At 42.1% G+C, this 19053-nt stretch overlaps 2 protein-coding genes and 1 long non-coding RNA gene across 4 annotated transcripts in view; 2 read left to right on the forward strand and 1 right to left on the reverse strand.

Annotated features, from left to right (window-relative positions):
* kcng1 (potassium voltage-gated channel, subfamily G, member 1) lies at window positions 1-9325 on the forward strand. Of its 2 annotated transcripts, XM_042410407.1 has the most exons (3): window positions 1-228; window positions 5723-6564; window positions 8350-9325. In XM_042410407.1, exons 2-3 carry the CDS (start codon window positions 5776-5778, stop codon window positions 9127-9129), a joined length of 1569 nt encoding a protein of 522 aa, XP_042266341.1. In that variant the 5' UTR covers window positions 1-228; window positions 5723-5775; the 3' UTR covers window positions 9130-9325. The 2 variants fall into 2 exon arrangements, with proteins under 2 accessions (XP_042266341.1, XP_042266340.1); XM_042410406.1 differs by lacking the exon at window positions 1-228 and having other exon boundaries at window positions 5594-6564.
* LOC121896483 overlaps window positions 6451-19053 on the reverse strand; it is a 23525-nt gene continuing 10922 nt past the window's right edge. Inside the window, exons 2-3 of the long non-coding RNA XR_006096012.1 lie at window positions 17206-17470; window positions 6451-6538 (exon numbers count right to left, since the gene is read on the reverse strand). This is a non-coding gene — a long non-coding RNA (uncharacterized LOC121896483). The remainder of the gene's footprint in view (window positions 6539-17205; window positions 17471-19053) is intronic.
* Window positions 11055-19053, forward strand: part of src (v-src avian sarcoma (Schmidt-Ruppin A-2) viral oncogene homolog) — a 24391-nt gene continuing 16392 nt past the window's right edge. The window contains exon 1 of the mRNA XM_042410405.1: window positions 11055-11897. The gene's annotated coding sequence lies outside the window, so the exon portion shown is untranslated. The remainder of the gene's footprint in view (window positions 11898-19053) is intronic.

The following is a 19053-nucleotide window of genomic DNA, read 5'->3' on the forward strand; positions in this document are numbered from 1 at the left end:
CAGGGACCTGCACCGGGACCTGGTGCAGATACCCTTTGAAACACTCTGTCTAGAGTGACAGACAGTCAGATCTTCACCCGTACGAGGATATTCCTGCCTGCACACATGCCTGGCCTCAGCAACACTTTTATCAGCTGCCTGTGAAAAAGAAACTGTTTACATAGCCCACAGCGATGAGGTGGTCAGATGATTGCAGCCCAGCAGGAAAAGGGCATCAAAAGATGAGAAGTGAGTGTTGGTTAATGCACACAGAAAATGCAGAGAACTTAATGTTATGCAATCTTTATATAATCAAGTTAGTCGAACACTCACGGATGCTGAGAGTGTACAATCATCCACTCAGGAGTGAAAAATGCCTGGGATGCTACGGAAAGAAGAGGAATTAAAAATAACATGCTGTCATATGTTGAATGTCAGCGTTTAGGTGTAAAGTTGAGGTGATGGTGAGATGTCTTTTAGGGGGCTGAGTAAATATCATATGTCAGAGTTTTCTAAGGCTAAGAGGATGGGGAGTGCTGAGGCATAATGTGAGGCAGTGATGCAGAAATGTGGGGATTTGGTGGGTTAGATCACACCCTGTCTGCAGGACAGAGTGCTTTAAGAGGACGGGCAGACAGAGGACAGACGGGGAAACGACAGAGGTGTGATGATTATCATTTGCTCTTTGTTAGGGAGACATTTAACTCAAAGAGGGAAGTGAAAAAAAAAAACAAACTTCAATGGCATTTTGAAAAGGTTACTGTCTTTTTAGTATTTCAAATATGATCATAAAGCTTAAAACGAAGGGCAGTGTGTTAGAAAGATGTATCGTTTCCGTTACACTTTTAGACGCGCACATGGTTTGCATTACAGTTGATTAACAGAACATAAAATGAACAACCATTAGTGCTAACATGGCTTGTTATGGAGCTGTATTATCTCTGCAGTTTACTTCTCTGCACCTCAGAAACAGAGCAGCACATTGTGGTGGACCACTGACAGAGTTAGGGAGACAATTATTGCCCTGGAGGCGCTGTATAGCTTCTTCCAGGGTTTTCAGTATGCATTAATACCACCCACTTACAACAAAAAAGAAACATTTTTGTTTACAACTATTCCTGCTGGAATTACTGTAAGGAAAGGTCTTCGCTTGTTTCAGTGTTTAACCAGATTTCAGAGAGAGATGGGGGGAGAGACGGAGACAGAGAGAGAGAGTTGGGTCTTGGCAGCTCTTGTGGTTTCAAGTCCATTTCTGGAAACACCGGGGCTCTTATAGTCCATTAGAGAACAGTGAGCTGTTAAGGGAATAGGAGGAGAATTGCTTGTTGGGGAGAACAAAGGGACATCGTGTGGCTTGAATGGTCGTTAAGCCTGACAGAGAGAGAGAGTACAGGATAGACTCCATTTTCAGGTGACATCTATCATTCTCATCCAGATAAAGAACGTTTATTTTAAAATGGTACATTACTGCATAGGATTGATTTGTTTTATTTGATTTACTGAGTGTGGTTGTCAGGCTACGGGCAAGAAAATAAGACAGCACTGTGCAATCTGAACAGCTGTCATCAAATAAGAATGACCCACTGTTACATATGTTTCACGTTAATTGTACGTCTCTGAGGTTCAGATTTTCATCAGAAATACTGATCACTCATAGAATTACCATGTGTGTTCACAGACTGAGTCAAGATGAAGTGCAAATCCTTAATTATTCAGAGACAGATTGGAATAATCTGTTCAATTCTGAATTCTTTATAAATTGCACAACACCAATATGCAGAAAGGAAGCTATAAATAGTCATCATTGATAAATAAGTTATTCTTTCCTGCTCGTTCAATGCAACACTACTCTAAAAATGTTATTCTTTTTAAATAGTAGATTTGTATCAATCAGAAAGATATTGAACAGGAAGGTTGCACACAATCCTCTGCAGACAGATTTTTTTTTAAATTACCTTTTAACTAACTAAACACTTCAGAATTCTTTGGAAATTTGCTCTGTTTCTACCTTGCAGTGATCATTATTGTCATTGTGCTTATTAAAATCATCTCAATCAATATTAGTGGTAGTGAAGCTCTCCATAGGCTCTTAAGGAGGGCACTGTGGGAAATGCATGCACAATGCATTCAGGCAACAGTGACTCACAACCCAGTGACTCACCAGGCAATCTGGAGAACATGCCCTGTGGCTTAGCTGTGAAAACGCTGGCACAGAGAGAGGCCAGACCTCAGACGATCTGGTGGGGAGAAAAGCCTTCGCTGTCTTTGCAGTGTTTCAACTCTTCTTCCGAGGTAGACTTTGTCCCCCTGAGGAGGCATCAGAGGCACAACAAAGCAGAGAAGAGAAAAAAACACAAGTTTTTTTTTTTTTTTTGCTGTGACTGTGGAGAGGCAAAAGCACAATCGATTAAAGGCAATGTGAGAAATCAAACAGCCTCAAGGGGTTAAGTGTGATTTAATCTAGTAGGAGAGTGGTGTAGGCCTGTGCACATCCACACTGGTGATGCACTGTAGGCGTATCGATAACCCCCATCGCATGGAGGGAGAATGTGAGAATTTACAGATTTGTGGCAGCAAAAAGGAGGGATTTTACACAGTTTTGAGAAATAATTTTCATTCTTGTGTTTCGGTTTTGTTGATAGGCACTAGTGTTGATTTAATAGACAATATTTATACTCAAAATATGGAAAAAAGGGAAGATGTGAATGTGCATCTTTTGTTGGTCTACATGTTTGTTTTTTTATTGTCCTACAAACATGAACAGTGAAACGTCCTGACCTCGATGCACTTTACACACGTGAACTATCCAAAGATGTCCAAAATGAAGCAAACATCAGGGAGTAGCGTAGGTTAATTCCTCCCATGCTCTAATTTCATGGGAGGAAGATGGTGCTAACTGTAATCAGTGGCTGACAGAGGCTGGCAGTGCAGGTGCCTAATAACCATTCAGTGACACATTCACATGCCCGTTTTAGAAGCCAAGGCCTCCTTTCTGACCCAGAATTAGTGGTTCAGCAAATCCAGGCACTGACATTTTAATTCCCCACTGGCTAACCTGCCTCCCCCTAAATTACTGTAATTGATTAAATTAGTTTGGACACAGGCCACAAGGACCTCACTGCACTCACTGGTGATATACAGTAAACATTTTCTCTTTCCTTCTCATTTTTTGGATTTTGCTATATGTCTCCCCTTCTCTATTGATCTATCTGTTTAGTTTTTGTACAAAGAAAACAAAAAGATGTCAACACCCAGAACAAATACTGGAAATATTGGCGTCAATGTGTGTTTGCACTCAATAGATCCTAACAGTTTGATTGCAAGTCAGCACACACACCTCAACCAACACCTAACTGAAACAAAGGTGTTTTAAAGCCACTTAAGAGATTTAAAAAGCACTTTTTTCAGTGTTTAAATATAGTTTCTTCAGTAGCTGTGCAAAACAGTTACATCAGTGAATTATCTAACAACAGCTCGTATAACATCAGGCCATTATTTATAATTCCCAGGCTGTTGTGGGGAACAGATGCTCATGCACACTGTTGGGAGTGAATTGTTATCCCCTCGATGCCTGATGTATCTAGATCAGTGATCATGTTTAATGATGCATAAATGGCATTTTCATACTGCTAAGATAATGGCACTGACATGCTGTTTTATAATGTAATTTGTGGATATGGGTTGTACGTAAAGAAGCCTTAATTTCATTTTCAGTTGGTTGGCTCGTGGGAGTGATTAGTGACACAAGTGCAGAGATAATTTTCTTTTGCAGTAAAACTCTCCAGCCTTTGACTTGAATTTTGAAAATATTTACAACTTTTTTGTTAGCAGTGTTATCTCTTTTGTCAGCCTCTGGCCCCTGTACAAGATTAAAGGAATAGTTTGACATTTAAATATAAATTTACTTGCTGCTTATTTAGATGCTGCAAGTTTAACACAAGCAAGATTTAACCAAGTGATTTCCAGAAGACTCAAAGGTGCAGTGTGAAGAATTTAGTGGCATCAAACGGAACGGACTTGGCAGAAATGGAATATAATTTTCATTAGTATGTTTTAATCAGCGTATAATCCCATGAAAATAAGAATTGTTGTGTTTCTGTTACTTAAGAATGAGCTCTTTATATCTACAGAGGGAGCGGGTCCCCTTCCACGGAGGGCGCCATGTTGCACCGCCATGCTTCTACAGTAGCCCAGAATGGACAAACCAAACACTGGCTCTGGAGAGGGTTTTGGAAAAGGTTCTCCTACATGCTTAGAAGGGGAAGGGTGAGGGGAGGGGTATTCAGTTGATTGCAGTCTGCAGCAAAACTTACACATTGGTCCTTTAATACATAAGGAAAATACAGTTTGTTTAAGAGTTATTTATTTTAGGTTATTTTGTAGGAAGTTGTTGATGTTCAGGGTTGGATTTACATTCCATTTGGAAGACCAACAAACAAATTCTCAACCCATCCATAATGTAGTCACAAGCTATTCATCGCCAGGCAACTGGTGACCACCAAGTTTGATACAATAACTGAAACAGGATTGTCGAGTCAATCATCAGCCATCATTATTTAGACAATGTTGGACAAATGGTGCATATTGTAAGTTATTTACAGTTCACAGGCAGCCATCCTTTTCTCACATGCATGTGTCAGAGCACTTTGCAGAATCAAAAAAAAAAAACAGCCAAAGGAGTCAAAAAGAAAAAAAGAGTGATCAGGAAAAAGAGCAACATGGTGCCTGACAGAATAATAAAATGAGAGTAATAAGCATAGCGGAAATCATTAATGATAATATGTAGCTTACTGGAAGCTCCCTGCTGTATCAATATCAGAAATTGCTTTGTGTGGTGGAATATTTAAAGCAGGTTTTATGCTTTCATTACATTTCTTCAATGAGTTTGTTGTTCTGGAGGCAGGAATTGTTTACATAGAGCTATACCTTCTCATAATGCTATTTGAATTAAAATGCAAACCAACATGCCTCCTGCAGCAATAATGCTGCACTGTATTCATTCTCGGGTGAAAGTTTAACCTCTGGATAACAACTGTAGATGTTTTAGTGGTAATTTTGAAAGTAGTGTCATAATGTTAAAGTCCCCATCCACTCAAAAATGTATTTCACTTATAGTTACTCAGATGTCTGACCTTCACTATGCAAAATATGTGCAGACTTTGACACTAGAAGACGTTTTTCATCTGCTGAATGTGGAAGTTTCTCTGTGCTCCCCTTAAATCTCACTTTAAGATGAGTACCTGCAAACATTATTTGTGACATCACAACTAGTTTGGAGGCCAGTTGTGGTCCAGTATGCAACTTGAAGCCTCCAGAAATCTTGTGTCCAACACTTAAACTTTGGAAAAGAAAAAATATTTTCATATTAATTTTGGATTTTTCAGTGAGGGAGAAGAAGTATGTTGTTTTTTTGAGAATTTTGAACGAGGTAATTGAACTTTTTTGTGGGAGATGCAGAGTGTTTTTACGTGTCTTAAAACATGTCTGGAAGGGATCTTTAAATAAACAGTGTCAGTGTTGTTGCAACTCATTCCCACAGTCCTTGTCAATCTAAGTCTACTTACTGTACATATATTTATCTATTAAAGGATATTCCTCAATAAATGAAAACTTCTTTTTATTTAACTAATTTTATAAAATACAACATAAACAGTAAAACTTGTTCCACTGAATTGTTACAAACAAATGTTTCGGATGCAACATTTATATCTAAATTTCTTCATTCTCTACTTTCCCTCTGAAGGTGACGGCATGCTGGTGGGAGGTTGAGCACAGGGATGTAACGGACCAGTAAAGATGACCCTGTTGGCGGGTGATGGTTCTGACTATGACTACAGTGCCCTGAGCTGTGTCTCTGATACCTCCTTCAACCCGCCTCCCCTACAGGAAGTGGAGGCTCGTAAGGGAGCCTTCTACAAGAGGGCTCAGTGTGCCCCTGAACTCAGCACCATCCATGATGACGCACCACTGTCCAGCGCCCGAAAACTCCACGCCATCATCAACGTGGGTGGTCTGCGTTACCAGCTGCCTTGGACCACCTTAGAGGACTTCCCCCTGTCTCGCCTGGGCCAGCTGCACCTCTGCAGCAGCTTTGATGAGATCATGCGCATCTGTGATGACTATGACGTTACAAACAATGAGTTCTTCTTCGACCGAAGCCCCTGTGCCTTCCGCACCATCCTGACCTTCTTGAGGGCGGGTAAGCTGCGGTCCCTCAGGGAGATGTGCGCCCTCTCCTTCAGGGAGGAGCTGCTCTACTGGGGGGTCCCTGAGGAGAGCCTGGAGTGGTGCTGTCGCCGGCGCCTGCTGCAGCGTATGGAGGAGTTTGAAGCCATGGAAAGAGCAGAGGAGGAGGAGGAGGAGGGACTCTTGGAGGATCTGTTGGATTCAGACAGTGGCCACAGGGAGCATCCAGCAGAGTCCAGACTAAATCGATGCATGGGAAAGTTAAGAGACATGGTGGAGAGGCCTCACTCGGGCCTCCCGGGGAAGATCTTTGCTTGTTTGTCAGTGTTGTTTGTCACCATCACTGCCATCAACCTATCCATCAGCACCATGCCTGCCATGAGGGAAGAGGAGGAGGCGGTGAGTAGACTAATAGCATTAAACTAATCACATAGTGGTGAAAAAAGTCACTGCATACAAAACATGTTGCCAAGATGAAGCTTATGTTAAGTCAGTTTGGTCCATGGATGCCTAATAATACCTAAATAATTCAATGAGCATTTTTATGTCAATGAGGAAAAGTAAAAAAATAAGACATGACACAACATGTCTTTATCATCTGCTGGGAATGTGTCTTGTATTCCATGTTTTTCATCTTATAAAGAGACACCACAGTGTTGACAATGAACATTTGAACCCGACACCGTGTTGAGAATGGGTTGCTCTGCAATCCTCAGCTGAGCCGTATTCAAACTGAGATAAACTGACATGTTACTTTGAAAAGCAGTCATTAAGAAATCCTAATAACGGCGTGTCTCGTCTGTCATGTCATTGAAAACCTCTCTTCGCAGTGAGAAACGGGAGACTGCAGAGAGCCTCAGTGTGTACCAGTTGTTTTGCCAGATTTGAAGAAATATTTGAAGACGCCTCAGTCTGCTTTCATGAAATGCTTTCATTATTATGTCTGACTTCAATCACTGTTATAATTAGCACCTTGGCCTCTTTCTAGTCAAATCAAAAGAAAATGGAATATTTGAGCCACATATAAAATATTCTATGGAGTTGTGCATTTCTCTCAGATGCTTTTGTCTTTTTGGAAGGAAGAAGAGTAAAACTGCAACTACTTTAGTTTCTATTTTAGAAATAATGTGAGTACTTTTACTCAGTAATTCAAGTACAGATACTGCGTGTGTGGTAGGTGGGAGGAGGACAGAACCAAAATCTCAAGTTTCAGATCCAGTGACCTGACTTAAACTTTGTACTGTGACTCTATATGTCTCATTTAGTCATGTGGCTTCTTGGCGCTCCAGTACATAAAGCAATTAAATGTAGGATGAGCTAAACATCATCTCTTGTACTATCACAAAATCACATGCATTGATGTTCTGGGAACATCAAAAAGGAATAACATGACTTCACTTGATTTGATGTAGGTAAAGTATCATATTTGACTTGACACGCTTGTTTTGTCTTCACACTTCAGTGTCTCAGTATGGCTGAATTAAGCTGTTCAATTAAAAGTGCAAGTAATCACATTCTAACAACTCCACCACCTTGAATTTATCACAGGCAGAGTGTTGCATTAAAAGTGTTTTAAGTGTTACCGTCTCTGACTGAGAACAAGTTTATTGCTGGAGTTTTTAGGTGCTTGGAAGGCTGAACTCAAACTATCTCCCCCTTCTGTGGGAGTGTGTTTCATAATGATATTTTTTCCTGATATCTGCATTGCATTCAAAGGCTCTGTGCCATGTAATATGAGCTTTGAAATGTTTTGAACCTTATCTCAGCCACGCTCTGAATCAGAGTCATTACCGCTTCTCATAAAAAAAACAACCTCCTTTCCAGAAAAGCTTAAAATGTGTGTCATGAAGAACAGCAGGAACATTTTAGAGGTTTTGAGAGAACAGTTTAAACGTCTTTATGGAAATCACACATTATACATGTATATCACAACTGACTAAAACATCACTTGCTTCTACATTTGCCCAAATATTTAAAGAAAGTTTGGCTGTGCATTTGATCTATGATGGGTTTTTCTTATGTTATTGATTGAAGAAATATTTTGCAAGTTGGATTGTTCAGTGCTACATCATCCCAAACTGATTGCAGTGATTGTAGATCTTGGTTTCCACATTGAAGTGGCTCCCTCTAGTGATTAAAGCTGCCACTAACACATGCTGATGCTCTGTTTCTTTTTTTTATCAGGGCACATGCTCCCAGATGTGCTACAACATCTTCATTGTGGAGACGGTCTGTGTGGCCTGGTTCTCCCTGGAGTTCACCCTGCGCTTCATTCAAGACCGCAGCAAGCTGACCTTCCTCAGGCAGCCACTGAATCTGATAGATGTGGTGGCCATCCTGCCGTACTACATCACACTGCTGGTGGACAGCACCTCTAAAGGGGAGAAGCGGCTGGGCTCTGGCAGCAGCTACTTGGACAAAGTGGGCTTGGTGCTGCGCGTCCTGAGAGCCCTGCGCATCCTCTATGTGATGCGGCTAGCTCGCCATTCCCTGGGCTTGCAGACTCTGGGACTGACAGCACGCCGCTGCACACGAGAGTTCGGACTGCTCCTCCTCTTCCTGTGTGTGGCCATTGCACTGTATTCCCCCCTGCTGTACTTGATTGAGAATGAAATGGCCGCCACTCAGGAGTTCACTAGTATCCCTGCTACCTACTGGTGGGCTGTTATCACCATGACGACAGTGGGTTATGGGGACATGGTGCCAAGGAGCATCCCTGGTCAGGTGGTGGCTCTGAGCAGCATCCTGAGTGGGATCCTCCTCATGGCTTTCCCCGTCACCTCCATCTTCCACACCTTCTCGAGGTCCTACGTGGAGCTGAAGCAGGAGCAGCAGAGGCTGCTGCAGAGGAGGACACACTTTCTGCTGCGGGGCCGCATGGCCAGCCTGGGCAGCAACCTCTCCTTAGAGAGTGATATGCTTTTCCCAATAGGGTCGTCTGACACCAGGGACATGGACGACTGAGACTCATGGGACGGGACAGGGCATGAAAGACTGAAAGAGAAGAAGAGGAAGGATACAGTAGAGAGTGAAGCTGTGAGGAGGAGAGAAAGACAAAGAAAGTATCAGAGAGGGATGGTGGGATAAGAAAGCAAGATAAAGAGGAGAAAGGGATTCTCTTCCTCCCATAGATGCAGCCTTTCTGTGTAGCAGTGAACTTCTAGATAGACATGAAGGATACACAGAGAGGAGAAGAGGATGAGGAGAAGATTAGAAATAAATGTTGCCATTCAAAAGTTAATTATCTCTGGAAAAAATGCATTATACCATGGTCACAGAATATCAAATTAAAACACTATAAATGAGCATATTAATTATATATATCAGTCATATAACGGTCATATAATTCAGACGTGAAATTTACAGTAAAATAACTGAAGAGTGCTCATATGATCCAAAAACATAGTCTTTTTTGTCTCTGATTTCGTTAAAAACACTTTTGAACGTTTTAATGGATTTGTTGATGTCATGTGCTCCTGGGAGTGTAATTTAATGAAAGATGCTCTCTGCTTTTGTTAAATCCTAAACGTTAAATGGAATTTCTAAAGAGCTAAAAATGTGACCTTTAGTCTCACTGAAGCATTAACAATTATTTTCTGAATTACTAAACATGTTGAGTTCTTTAATATTTCCCCCCTCTGGCTCTGCCGGCATCAACATATTAATGGTGATGTATTACTTGTCCTTCTTCTGCTCCCTGAGGTTCCATATGCAATTTTTTGAATACTTTTGGACATTTTGAACATAACATTACTGTTGTGCTTGTAATTACTGCGGTTGCTGTGCATAGCTGTTTATAATTACATTTCTCTCCTTAAAGTGGATTTAAAGTGAAATCTCTCTTTTGTGCATATTATTGTTTCATTGTTGCTTCTCATTTTAACTTCTCTTCTATCCCAGAGGGAATTCAGGTTTGCAGTGCGAGCACAAAATTGGAGACAATATAAACAGTCAAAGATAGTCCAAACATAGCAAACACCCAATAGCAGTAACAGCATATACATATGGTAATGTCATTAAGTATAATTTTAAGGAATTTCTATTTAATGCTACTGTACACTTCAACTGCACCAGATTTCAGAGGCAAATATTTCACACCACTACATTTATCTGACGGCTGCAGTTACTTTTTAGATCAGGATTTTAAAAAGAAAACCCTTCAGGTTTACCCAACAGTATATAAAGTTGTTAATGTAATGATTTATTTGTTTATTTAAGTGTCCAGGATGGTCACATGACAAATTATGATATACAATTCAACAAATTCAAAAAGACAACATTTCAAAAGATTCAATTCATATAACAGAAGTGTCCTATTAAGAAGGATACAGTATCTTAGCTGCCACATGTTTTCTATAAATATTTCTATAAGTGCTGCTCTTTACATCTGCCTACTTCAAACGCCAAAGGTTAAGATACCAGTTACATTTATACATACAAATAGTATATACTGTATATATATCTACAGGTTTTTACACTATGAGAAAAATAAATGTAATGTAATGTTATAATGCAAAATACTTCTGTACTTTAACTTTACTTTACTTTGCTTAAGAGATTTTGAATCCGAGACTTTTACCTAAGTAACAGATCTGAATACTCCTTAAACTACTGACAGCGATAAACAGCACGATGATTTATGATACACTGATGATAAGAGTAATACAGCAAAAGACAATACTTTCTTCTATGCAACATTATGGTGTTGCTATGAATACTTAGAGTTTCATGTGTAAAACTAAAAAAAATGTGTCTGCGACTCATGCATGTGTGAACATTTGACCAGTAGGTGGCAGCATTGTGTGACAGAAGGGAAATGAGAGCACAACAAAACCTTCAGTACATGATCTTTGATTTTTATCACACATTTAAATACTAAGAAAAACCTGTTTATTTCGTACTTCGTCTCACATTCACTCACATCAGCACACAAATAGTAAAAAAATGTTCTCCATACGTTGCATTTCATTTGTTTAAATTCTATTAATGACATTATGTCTACAGTAAGGAAGCTCAGATTTGAGGTCAACATTTGAATGCAAGAATCAAAGCCTCTCAATTCAAAACCCGAGATTTTATTCATGGCTGGAATGTTGCGCAAAAACAAACAAAAAAATCCAGCACAGCCCGCATTATTATAGTGATATGTACACCGAGTCTCGTTTAGACCTGCACCTTCAGGTGAGGAGGAGCTTCCGTAAAACGCCATTCAACTAAAGCAGAGGTTAATTATGCATTAAAAACAATCCCACCAATCAGAGCAGAGACAGTACGCTGGAGTCTCCGCCTGCCTCTAACATCACATCCCGGTGTTTTGATCATGACTTGATGTTCCTGCGCTTATTAGTGGCAGACTGTCGGCTGCTGCCACACGGAAAACTACACTTACATCCCCAGTAGACCGATTATATTTCTCCTTCTGCTTTAATCTACTTGATTCTGCGTTTGTGAATGAAAAATGTTTTCTTAGCTTCGGAGGCTTTCCCCGTCATGACCTCACCGGGCCGCCCCTCCGCTTGAATGGGATCCCTCATCGCTCGATCAGGCACCGACTGTCTCTACTGCTGCTGCTGCTGCTGTTGCTGCTGCTGTTGTCGCTCCGAGCCCCGATTTTTAGGATCCGTGAGCTTCTTGGTCTCTTTAATCAGTTCATGAATGGTTTGATGCGAAATCCTCCTGTCTGATCGGCAGAAGAGCGACGACGCCAAATCTCCGGAAGCCTGCGCGTCAGGGTAAGTAAACTTGTTATTTTAGTGACTTCAGTTAATGACAGGCGGTCAGACAAGGGGTTAATTAAAGATGAATGATCCCAACAGTGCAGCAAATTACTATAATGGATGGATGGATGGGATGTGTTGACGAGATAAAAGCTTCTTTTACTCTCATTTTTACTCTCATTTCACATCTCTATGACCTATACTGAACTTCTTCCTCAGTATGTAAGATATTTGGATATAATAATATATAATAATAGTCATAATAATTGTTAACCAGCAGCTGGGAGTCACACTGTAGTTTTCTTACTTTGTAATCCACCAAAATCACTGGTTGCAACTATAAAAGTCTGTGTTTTATCAAAGTTTTTCCAAAATACAAACTGCAGCTTTGGGTTTAAGGCTGTATATTGTTCACTTCCTGATCTACCAGTGCTTATCTAGTGAACTTTGAAGCACTTTTCACCCAGCTGATCCTCGATTGTAAGGGAAGTGGCTCCCTTGGTGGAAGTCTTCACACGATAAACCGAAACTTGGCAGCCGTAGCCGCCCTGTTTTTATGAGCTACCTGCTTTATCAGTAGGTTTAATAAAGATAAACTGCATGACTTTATAAATAAACACTGTAAATAATTTTGCTTGTTCATCCAGGATGTCACAATTTTTCCTTCCTCCCAGGATCCCACACACACTTTAAGGACACGGCTTGTCATATGTTCAGGATTAGTCTCTCCCACTCAGTATGACTAAAAAGAGACAAATATTGACTCTAATGTGGTGGTATCTAATAATAGAAAAGACAAGGTATGCACACACCTCAAAGTAATTGCATAGTCTGTGATTTATCGAGGAAAGCCTTGTCCTTGAGCGTATAGATACAGTCCCTGTTCTTCCATAATGTCTTAACATTGTATCCATTCGTTGGCCCTGTATATACTATACACATCAGTCCTGACTCTCTGCGCCAGACTGCTGATCCAGGATCACCTCACAGATCCTTTAACTTAGTCATTCATCTAGAAAATTCAACCCGGGTTTAACGTCTAGACCAGATCGACTCTCAGACACTTAAATATCAGTTTGTGCGAGACTCGGCCGTGTGCCACATTCGCTATCTTGACAGTTGAGATAAAACACTTTGTACTCTCGAAACACACACGCTTAAACCTGCTGTACCACTACTGCGGTGTGTTGTCTCAGACTTCTGATCTGCCTCAAACCTAAATATTGTGTCTAAAACCTGCAGCGGATTCCGACTCGGTTCTTTTTCTGTCTCAGTAATCCCGTCTGAAGTCTGAAACATTTCATCAGAGACGTATTTGAGAGAGGCATCGATATTTTTTAAATGAAAATTTCTATTTGATTATCAGTAGTGCATTAGACTAATCCTCCACAGATTTGGCTGGTGTGTTTTTTTTTCTGTGTTTTCCTGAAGGAATTAGGATGTTTGGCAGCAGGCGGGCAAAAACATATAATATCCCATGGATTCAATATGCTTAAATTTACTGTTGGACCAATGACAAACATGCCTGATGATTGCTGCATGTTTTTTATCACACATTCTGCTCAATCCACACATCTAACTTGCTCTCAAAGTTTGTCATAAACACTTTCACCTTATAGCCATGAGGCAAATGTTGCCGCCTATTCAGCCGCCTATTAGCATGCATCCCGCGCCGGCAGATGCAGCCAACCAGCGAGTGAGAAGTGTTTCTCAAAGTGGTACGAGATGGGTCCATTGTACTTTTCTTACTTGCCAGATTTCAGGCTCCACAGAGGGGGACCTAATGCTCCTTGGAATCCCATGAATGCCTTCCAGTGAAAGCCGTAGATGTTTATGTCAGCCCTGATGAGATTGGTAGGAAAGTGGCTCTTGAGGCCGAAATTCCTGCTAATTGGCAACACGGCTGTGGACTGGCCCCTTTGTTCACCCTTATAGTGGAGTGGTCTGTCTGTCAGGGTGATACACTGGGCCTGGCATCAATGAACTGCTTGTTTCCTCCGCAGCCATCCAGCCCGGGAGAATCAGTGGCTTTAAGACAAGTCGCTTCCACTTTCAAAATTTGCCTTTGTACACCTATTCAGAAGGATGGAAAGGAGACATTTATGGGTGGTCTAACGAGAGACTGTTTCTCAAGCGTCCCGGCCAAGCCTTTCGATAGTGATGTGTGTGTGTTCGCCTCCGTATTGAACCGCACTGAAGCGAACTGAGCGGTTGCACTAAACAGACTCTGCTTTAGCTGGCGGTTTGCTGAGATCATCATTTGATCTAGCGAGTGTCCCACTTTACTTTAGGTCAGATGAGGATTAATTGGCAAGTGAGCAATGGAGGACATATTGTAGTTTGTATATGATATTATAAAGAGGAGCTTGCTTATTGGCCAGATGAGCAGAAATAAAAAAAGAGGGCTCACAAACGGCAGGACGGAGGATGACTGTAAATGAGCCGGGGTCTCTTGTTGTAGTAGTAGTAGTAGTGGTTGTGTGCCTCTGCTTTGTTGAAACAACACATTATTCCCTTTTGGCTTTGGAGTACTTAACAAACAAAACACTTGTCTGATGCCAGCATCAACCCCTCTTCAGTTTGCCAATGAGATGTGCAATAGACTCCAAAGGGAGAGAGAGAGAGAGAGGGATTGTATACACAAAAGGGGGGCATGAGATTTGTGATGGTTTCCCGCTGACAAAGGCCTTTGAATTTTTCATGTGGCAGATACTAAACTTCTGTCGCTCTGGCCCAGATATGCTGCTAATTAGTGCCCAGCTATGTTCAAGAGCATACGGTCGGGCATGGGAATGCTAGTGCCACCTGTTCTCTCGTTCTCTCTTTCGGTCTCACATCTCTCCCGTCCTGTCACGCTTTATTTCTCTGTCTCTCTCTGTTTAGGCTTTATGTGTCAGTGGCCTAGTTTTGTGTTAGTTGGTAGAACCTTGATGTCGCCTTTTTTTTTTTTTATAGTGTGCACTTTGCTGGACGTTAACCTCAAGGTCGTGTGTTTCACTTCTGTGCTAGTTCTACTTTATAGCCCGCGGTATATTGGATTACTACCTGAATGAGTGACCATAAGAGAGAAATGTGTGACTACATCGTTTAAACATCAAGCCACAAAGCCGTCCATTGCACGCAGCAAAGTCAGTCGAATAATAAGGACGCAGAGCCGAAGCACTCTGACATATCATTCTCCCTCCAAGCTCTCTGTCAGAGGGGCCTGTGCTCGCCGGCCATTTGAATGAAGTATCTGATAGTGGTTTGATACAGACAAACAGAGGAGGACTTGTATCCTCCCAGGATCCTTGGCCACTTCCTGTCCCCCCTACTCTGGGAACAGGCCAGTGTGACACAGGCCATGCATCTCCACTCAATCCACCCACTGTTGCCTCTGTGGAAAAGCTATCACTCTCACACCCTCATTCCCATCGCTCTGTGCATGTTCCTTGTGACAGGAAAAAAAAAACGTCTTTGGCATTTAGAAAGATGCCTCTATGTGTGGCTTTGTGTAGGCGCAGCTGTGCGAGCCCGGTCAGGATGATGAGATGCTGGGAAGAGCACATGCTGCTCCCCCCCCCTCCCCTCCCATCCCCACACCCCCCCACCACCACCACTACCCCTCCCTCCTGAAACGTGAGGCTCGCCATCCTCTGAGAATCACTGCAGTATATGTTTGGAACGGGGAGTTTTTTTATGCGGATCATGTACACGCAGAGATGATGGACCCTGTCAGACTCAACCTTTGGCCCAGGCAGATGTTACAACCCGACCCAAAACATATAACAGGAACATAATTGTGTAGAATTTCCTAACCAAAATATGCATTAAGGGATGCGGGTACACAATATAATTTCACATCCTTTCACTGAGTCACACAAGGCATTTCAAAACCTCCATGGTCATGCCACCACTCAAATTACTTGGTGTATGTAAGTAGTTTAGATTCCCGGTCTAGCATCTTTTGTTAAAGGTTGTTTTTACTGTCTCATATCACAGAATTACCATAATATATACAGTATATGTGGGAGGTTGCTAAACAATACCAATGACTCAGTGATTACTTTGCCAACTGCTGTGATTTCTCACTTTAAAATTTGGCTTTCAGCTCAAACTGTATTCCCATTAGTGTTGCCAGATATGCTTACTTTCTCCTTCCTATTTTTAGCTGTTAATCGATGGACATTGATGCAACAAACACAACAAAACATTTTGGCTGTTAACACAAATTCAAATGAGAAGCTATACTATTATTTCAGTATTTTTTAGCCACCTTTTTGTATTGCATCTCAGCTCTGTTTGTTACCCTCCTTATCTCTGATCTAAAAATATGACTTTATGACTATTTGCATTGATTTCAGGCCAGCACGCCTGTGCCAGTGACCTGCAATTCTCTAGTGGTCACCGGCAGAGAGGTTGTAGGAAGCGCAGGATCCATATTTCTGACCTCTGAAGTCAAACCTGTCCGTCCCGATGCCAGTCAGGACGAGATACGGGGTGGCAAGGGGGTGTCGTCCTCTTTCTCAGCGGGGGCCAGTTTAGTGAACCCACCCCTTCTGTGTGTTATGAAAGCTCCAGCCACAACAGCGACTCTCTGCTCTCTACTGATTGCCTCGCAGCGTCTCGTTCGCAGCTTCGCCGCCCCGCCGAGCCGCATTTGAATATTGAAATCAGGGCCTGCTGAACAAAGGGGTGGTTTAAAAGCGATGGAGGAAATCACTACAGTGTTGGGGGCCTCGCCCTCCAATCTGTTATGGAAATGTCATGGCAGGGAGCAGTTATGTTTTGATGATGAAGCGTGACATGGGCACATTTTAAAATTTTAATGGCAAACCCCGGTGGGTGTTTCTGCTTTTCTGCTGCTCTTATTTGTCTATCTCCAAGGAAGCACAGCTCAAATACTGGAATCTTTGTGCCTTTTTTTTTTTTTTCGATTCAACCAAAGCAGCTGAGCTATAGAAATGTTGATACACTATGCTTTATTTATACCACTGCATCTGCACATGAGCACAGATGTCAGCGTCTCTGAGAATGTTTTGTAGGATGATTCGCCTCGACTCTTTCTCTTTCACACTTAAATATTCTGTTTTGTCAGCGAGGATGTGTTTTTTTAATAATAATAATAATAACGGAGGTGTTTTTGGAGACACAGAAATGCTAGAATCAGCTGATAATCAGTCGCAGCCTATGACAATTAGCATGAATTTAATTTTGTGTTGACAGTAAACACAATCTGGTCCAGAGCTTTTTTTTCGCGGTAGGATGAACAACCACAGTCTGTGTGTGTGTGTGTGTGTGTGTGTGTGTGTGTTGCGACCTTGAATCGCATTCTTGTTCTTACATTGTGTGAAATGTGGCTGCTTGACGCTGCGTTCCTGTTCCCTGACAGACGGTGAAAGGGGAATGCGTTGGGGTGGGTGGCATGCGTGGCTCGAGGGGGCAGCAGCCTGTGCATCTGAACATCCTGGGAGGACGGTGTCTCTACCTGCTCCCCGTACATTCCTGCTTTGGGCTGTGTGGAGCGGGAGAGGAGTTGAAACTCGCCTTGTCCTCCGCTCTGCATTCCTCAACCGTGACTGGGCTCGGTCGCACTGCTGCAACAAAACCTGGGAATGCCACAATGCACACGTGCACACACACACACACACACACACACACACACATGCACACCTGGCTTACTTTTTCATATTTGAACTCCACGGTTAGTTTAGTGCCGCTATCGATCCAGCGTTTTCTGTTCCATTTGATTTGCAGAACTGCTCTTCTAGACGTTATATAAATATGTGTATAGTATATATTCCTCCCCGCCGGGTTAGGCCTTAGATTTCAGAGCTGCAGAGATTTCTCTCTCGCTGCCTGGCTGTGTAGATGAGAAGTTAAACGGTGAAAGCCCTCGGTTACTGAAGCATGAGGTCTCTGTGGACCCGAGCAGATCAAATGCTGCCTCTTTGAAATGTGATGAGAAAGGGGTGAATCTAAGGGTTTGTTATCACAGTGTTTGAGTTCACTGTAGGTGACATATAGCTGCTCTGAAGCATTAAAATATAGGCCTGTGTGATATCGCAGTCCTCTCTGATGTGCTTTTTTAATGCTAAATCTCTGATATCTTTATGTCGAGTCAAAGAGTTTGCTTTTTTGGTCCATTTTCTGCTGTCTCAGTAGGACTGTTTCCGCACTTCTTTGAGTCGACTACCAGTTGGTTAATATTTGGAGAAAAAAAAAAGGATGTTTTTCCTCCTTGCGTGACTTATGGCTGATACATCAGAGGAATTGAAATTCTTTATTTCCACCATTTCCCACTGGAAATCTCCTGAAAGGATTGGAGAGAGAATGGGGAAAGAGTGCAAAAGGGGGGATAGACTGAGTGTGAGGGAGTAAGACTTGGTTGGGGGGGGGGGGGGGGGACCAAAGCCCTTGAAGATTATCTTTTTCTTCTCCTCCCTTCCTTCATCTCTCCCTCTCTCTCTCTCTCTCTCTCTCTCTCTCTTCGCCACTTCTTGTTTGAACACATGACCGCAGCTCATCAGTCTCCGTTCACATAATGACCATATTTAGATGGGAGCAGCAGAGCAGGGGTGCAGAGAGAGAGAGAGAAAAAGGATATGAGGCTGATGTCGGAGGAAAGCCCAGAAGCAAAAAAAAAAAAACCTGGATGTAAGTCAGGAGCAGAGTAGAGTATTGAAGATTTCAACAATATAGTTTTGTAAACCGTTCCGTCTATTCTTAGGCTTTAATACGCCACAGAGGAACAATGCAGGGCTTATCACACTACCGACACAATACGCTGAACATGTGCGGGTCTCGTCACGGCAGTCACGATACCGCGCATACCACAGATGCCTCGTAGTTTTTCAGGACGAGCGATAGCTGCTGCTGCTGCTGTCGAACGTGTGTCTGTGTTCGTCACAAGTGGCGATGGGAACAGCTGAGAGTCCTTGGGCCATAAAACAGCACATGCGCTTTAACATGAGCTTCATTTGCTCACAATTTGTTTATCTTCCATTTGACATTTAGGTGTTTGATTCTATGCTTTATGCTTTCTTCCTCATGAACAAGAAACGCCGTGACGTTTCAACGTAATGGAAACTGTTGGTTAATGTGCTACAGTTTATTTGCTGTTTTGCAATGAACCTGATGAGCTAAGTGGAAAGGAAATTACAGTCACGTCCTCATGTCTGTCTCATCTAAG

This window comes from Thunnus maccoyii, chromosome 4, assembly GCF_910596095.1.
Source record: "Thunnus maccoyii chromosome 4, fThuMac1.1, whole genome shotgun sequence".
In the NCBI taxonomy this organism is placed as follows: Eukaryota; Metazoa; Chordata; class Actinopteri; order Scombriformes; family Scombridae; genus Thunnus; species Thunnus maccoyii.

Coding starts and splice junctions, on each gene's coding strand:
- kcng1 (XM_042410407.1), top strand. CDS start 5,776: ATGACCCTGTTGGCGGGTGATGGTTCTGACTATGACTACAGTGCCCTG. Junction 6,565..8,349: donor TGAGGGAAGAGGAGGAGGCG/GTGAGTAGACTA, acceptor TTTTTTTATCAG/GGCACATGCTCCCAGATGTG.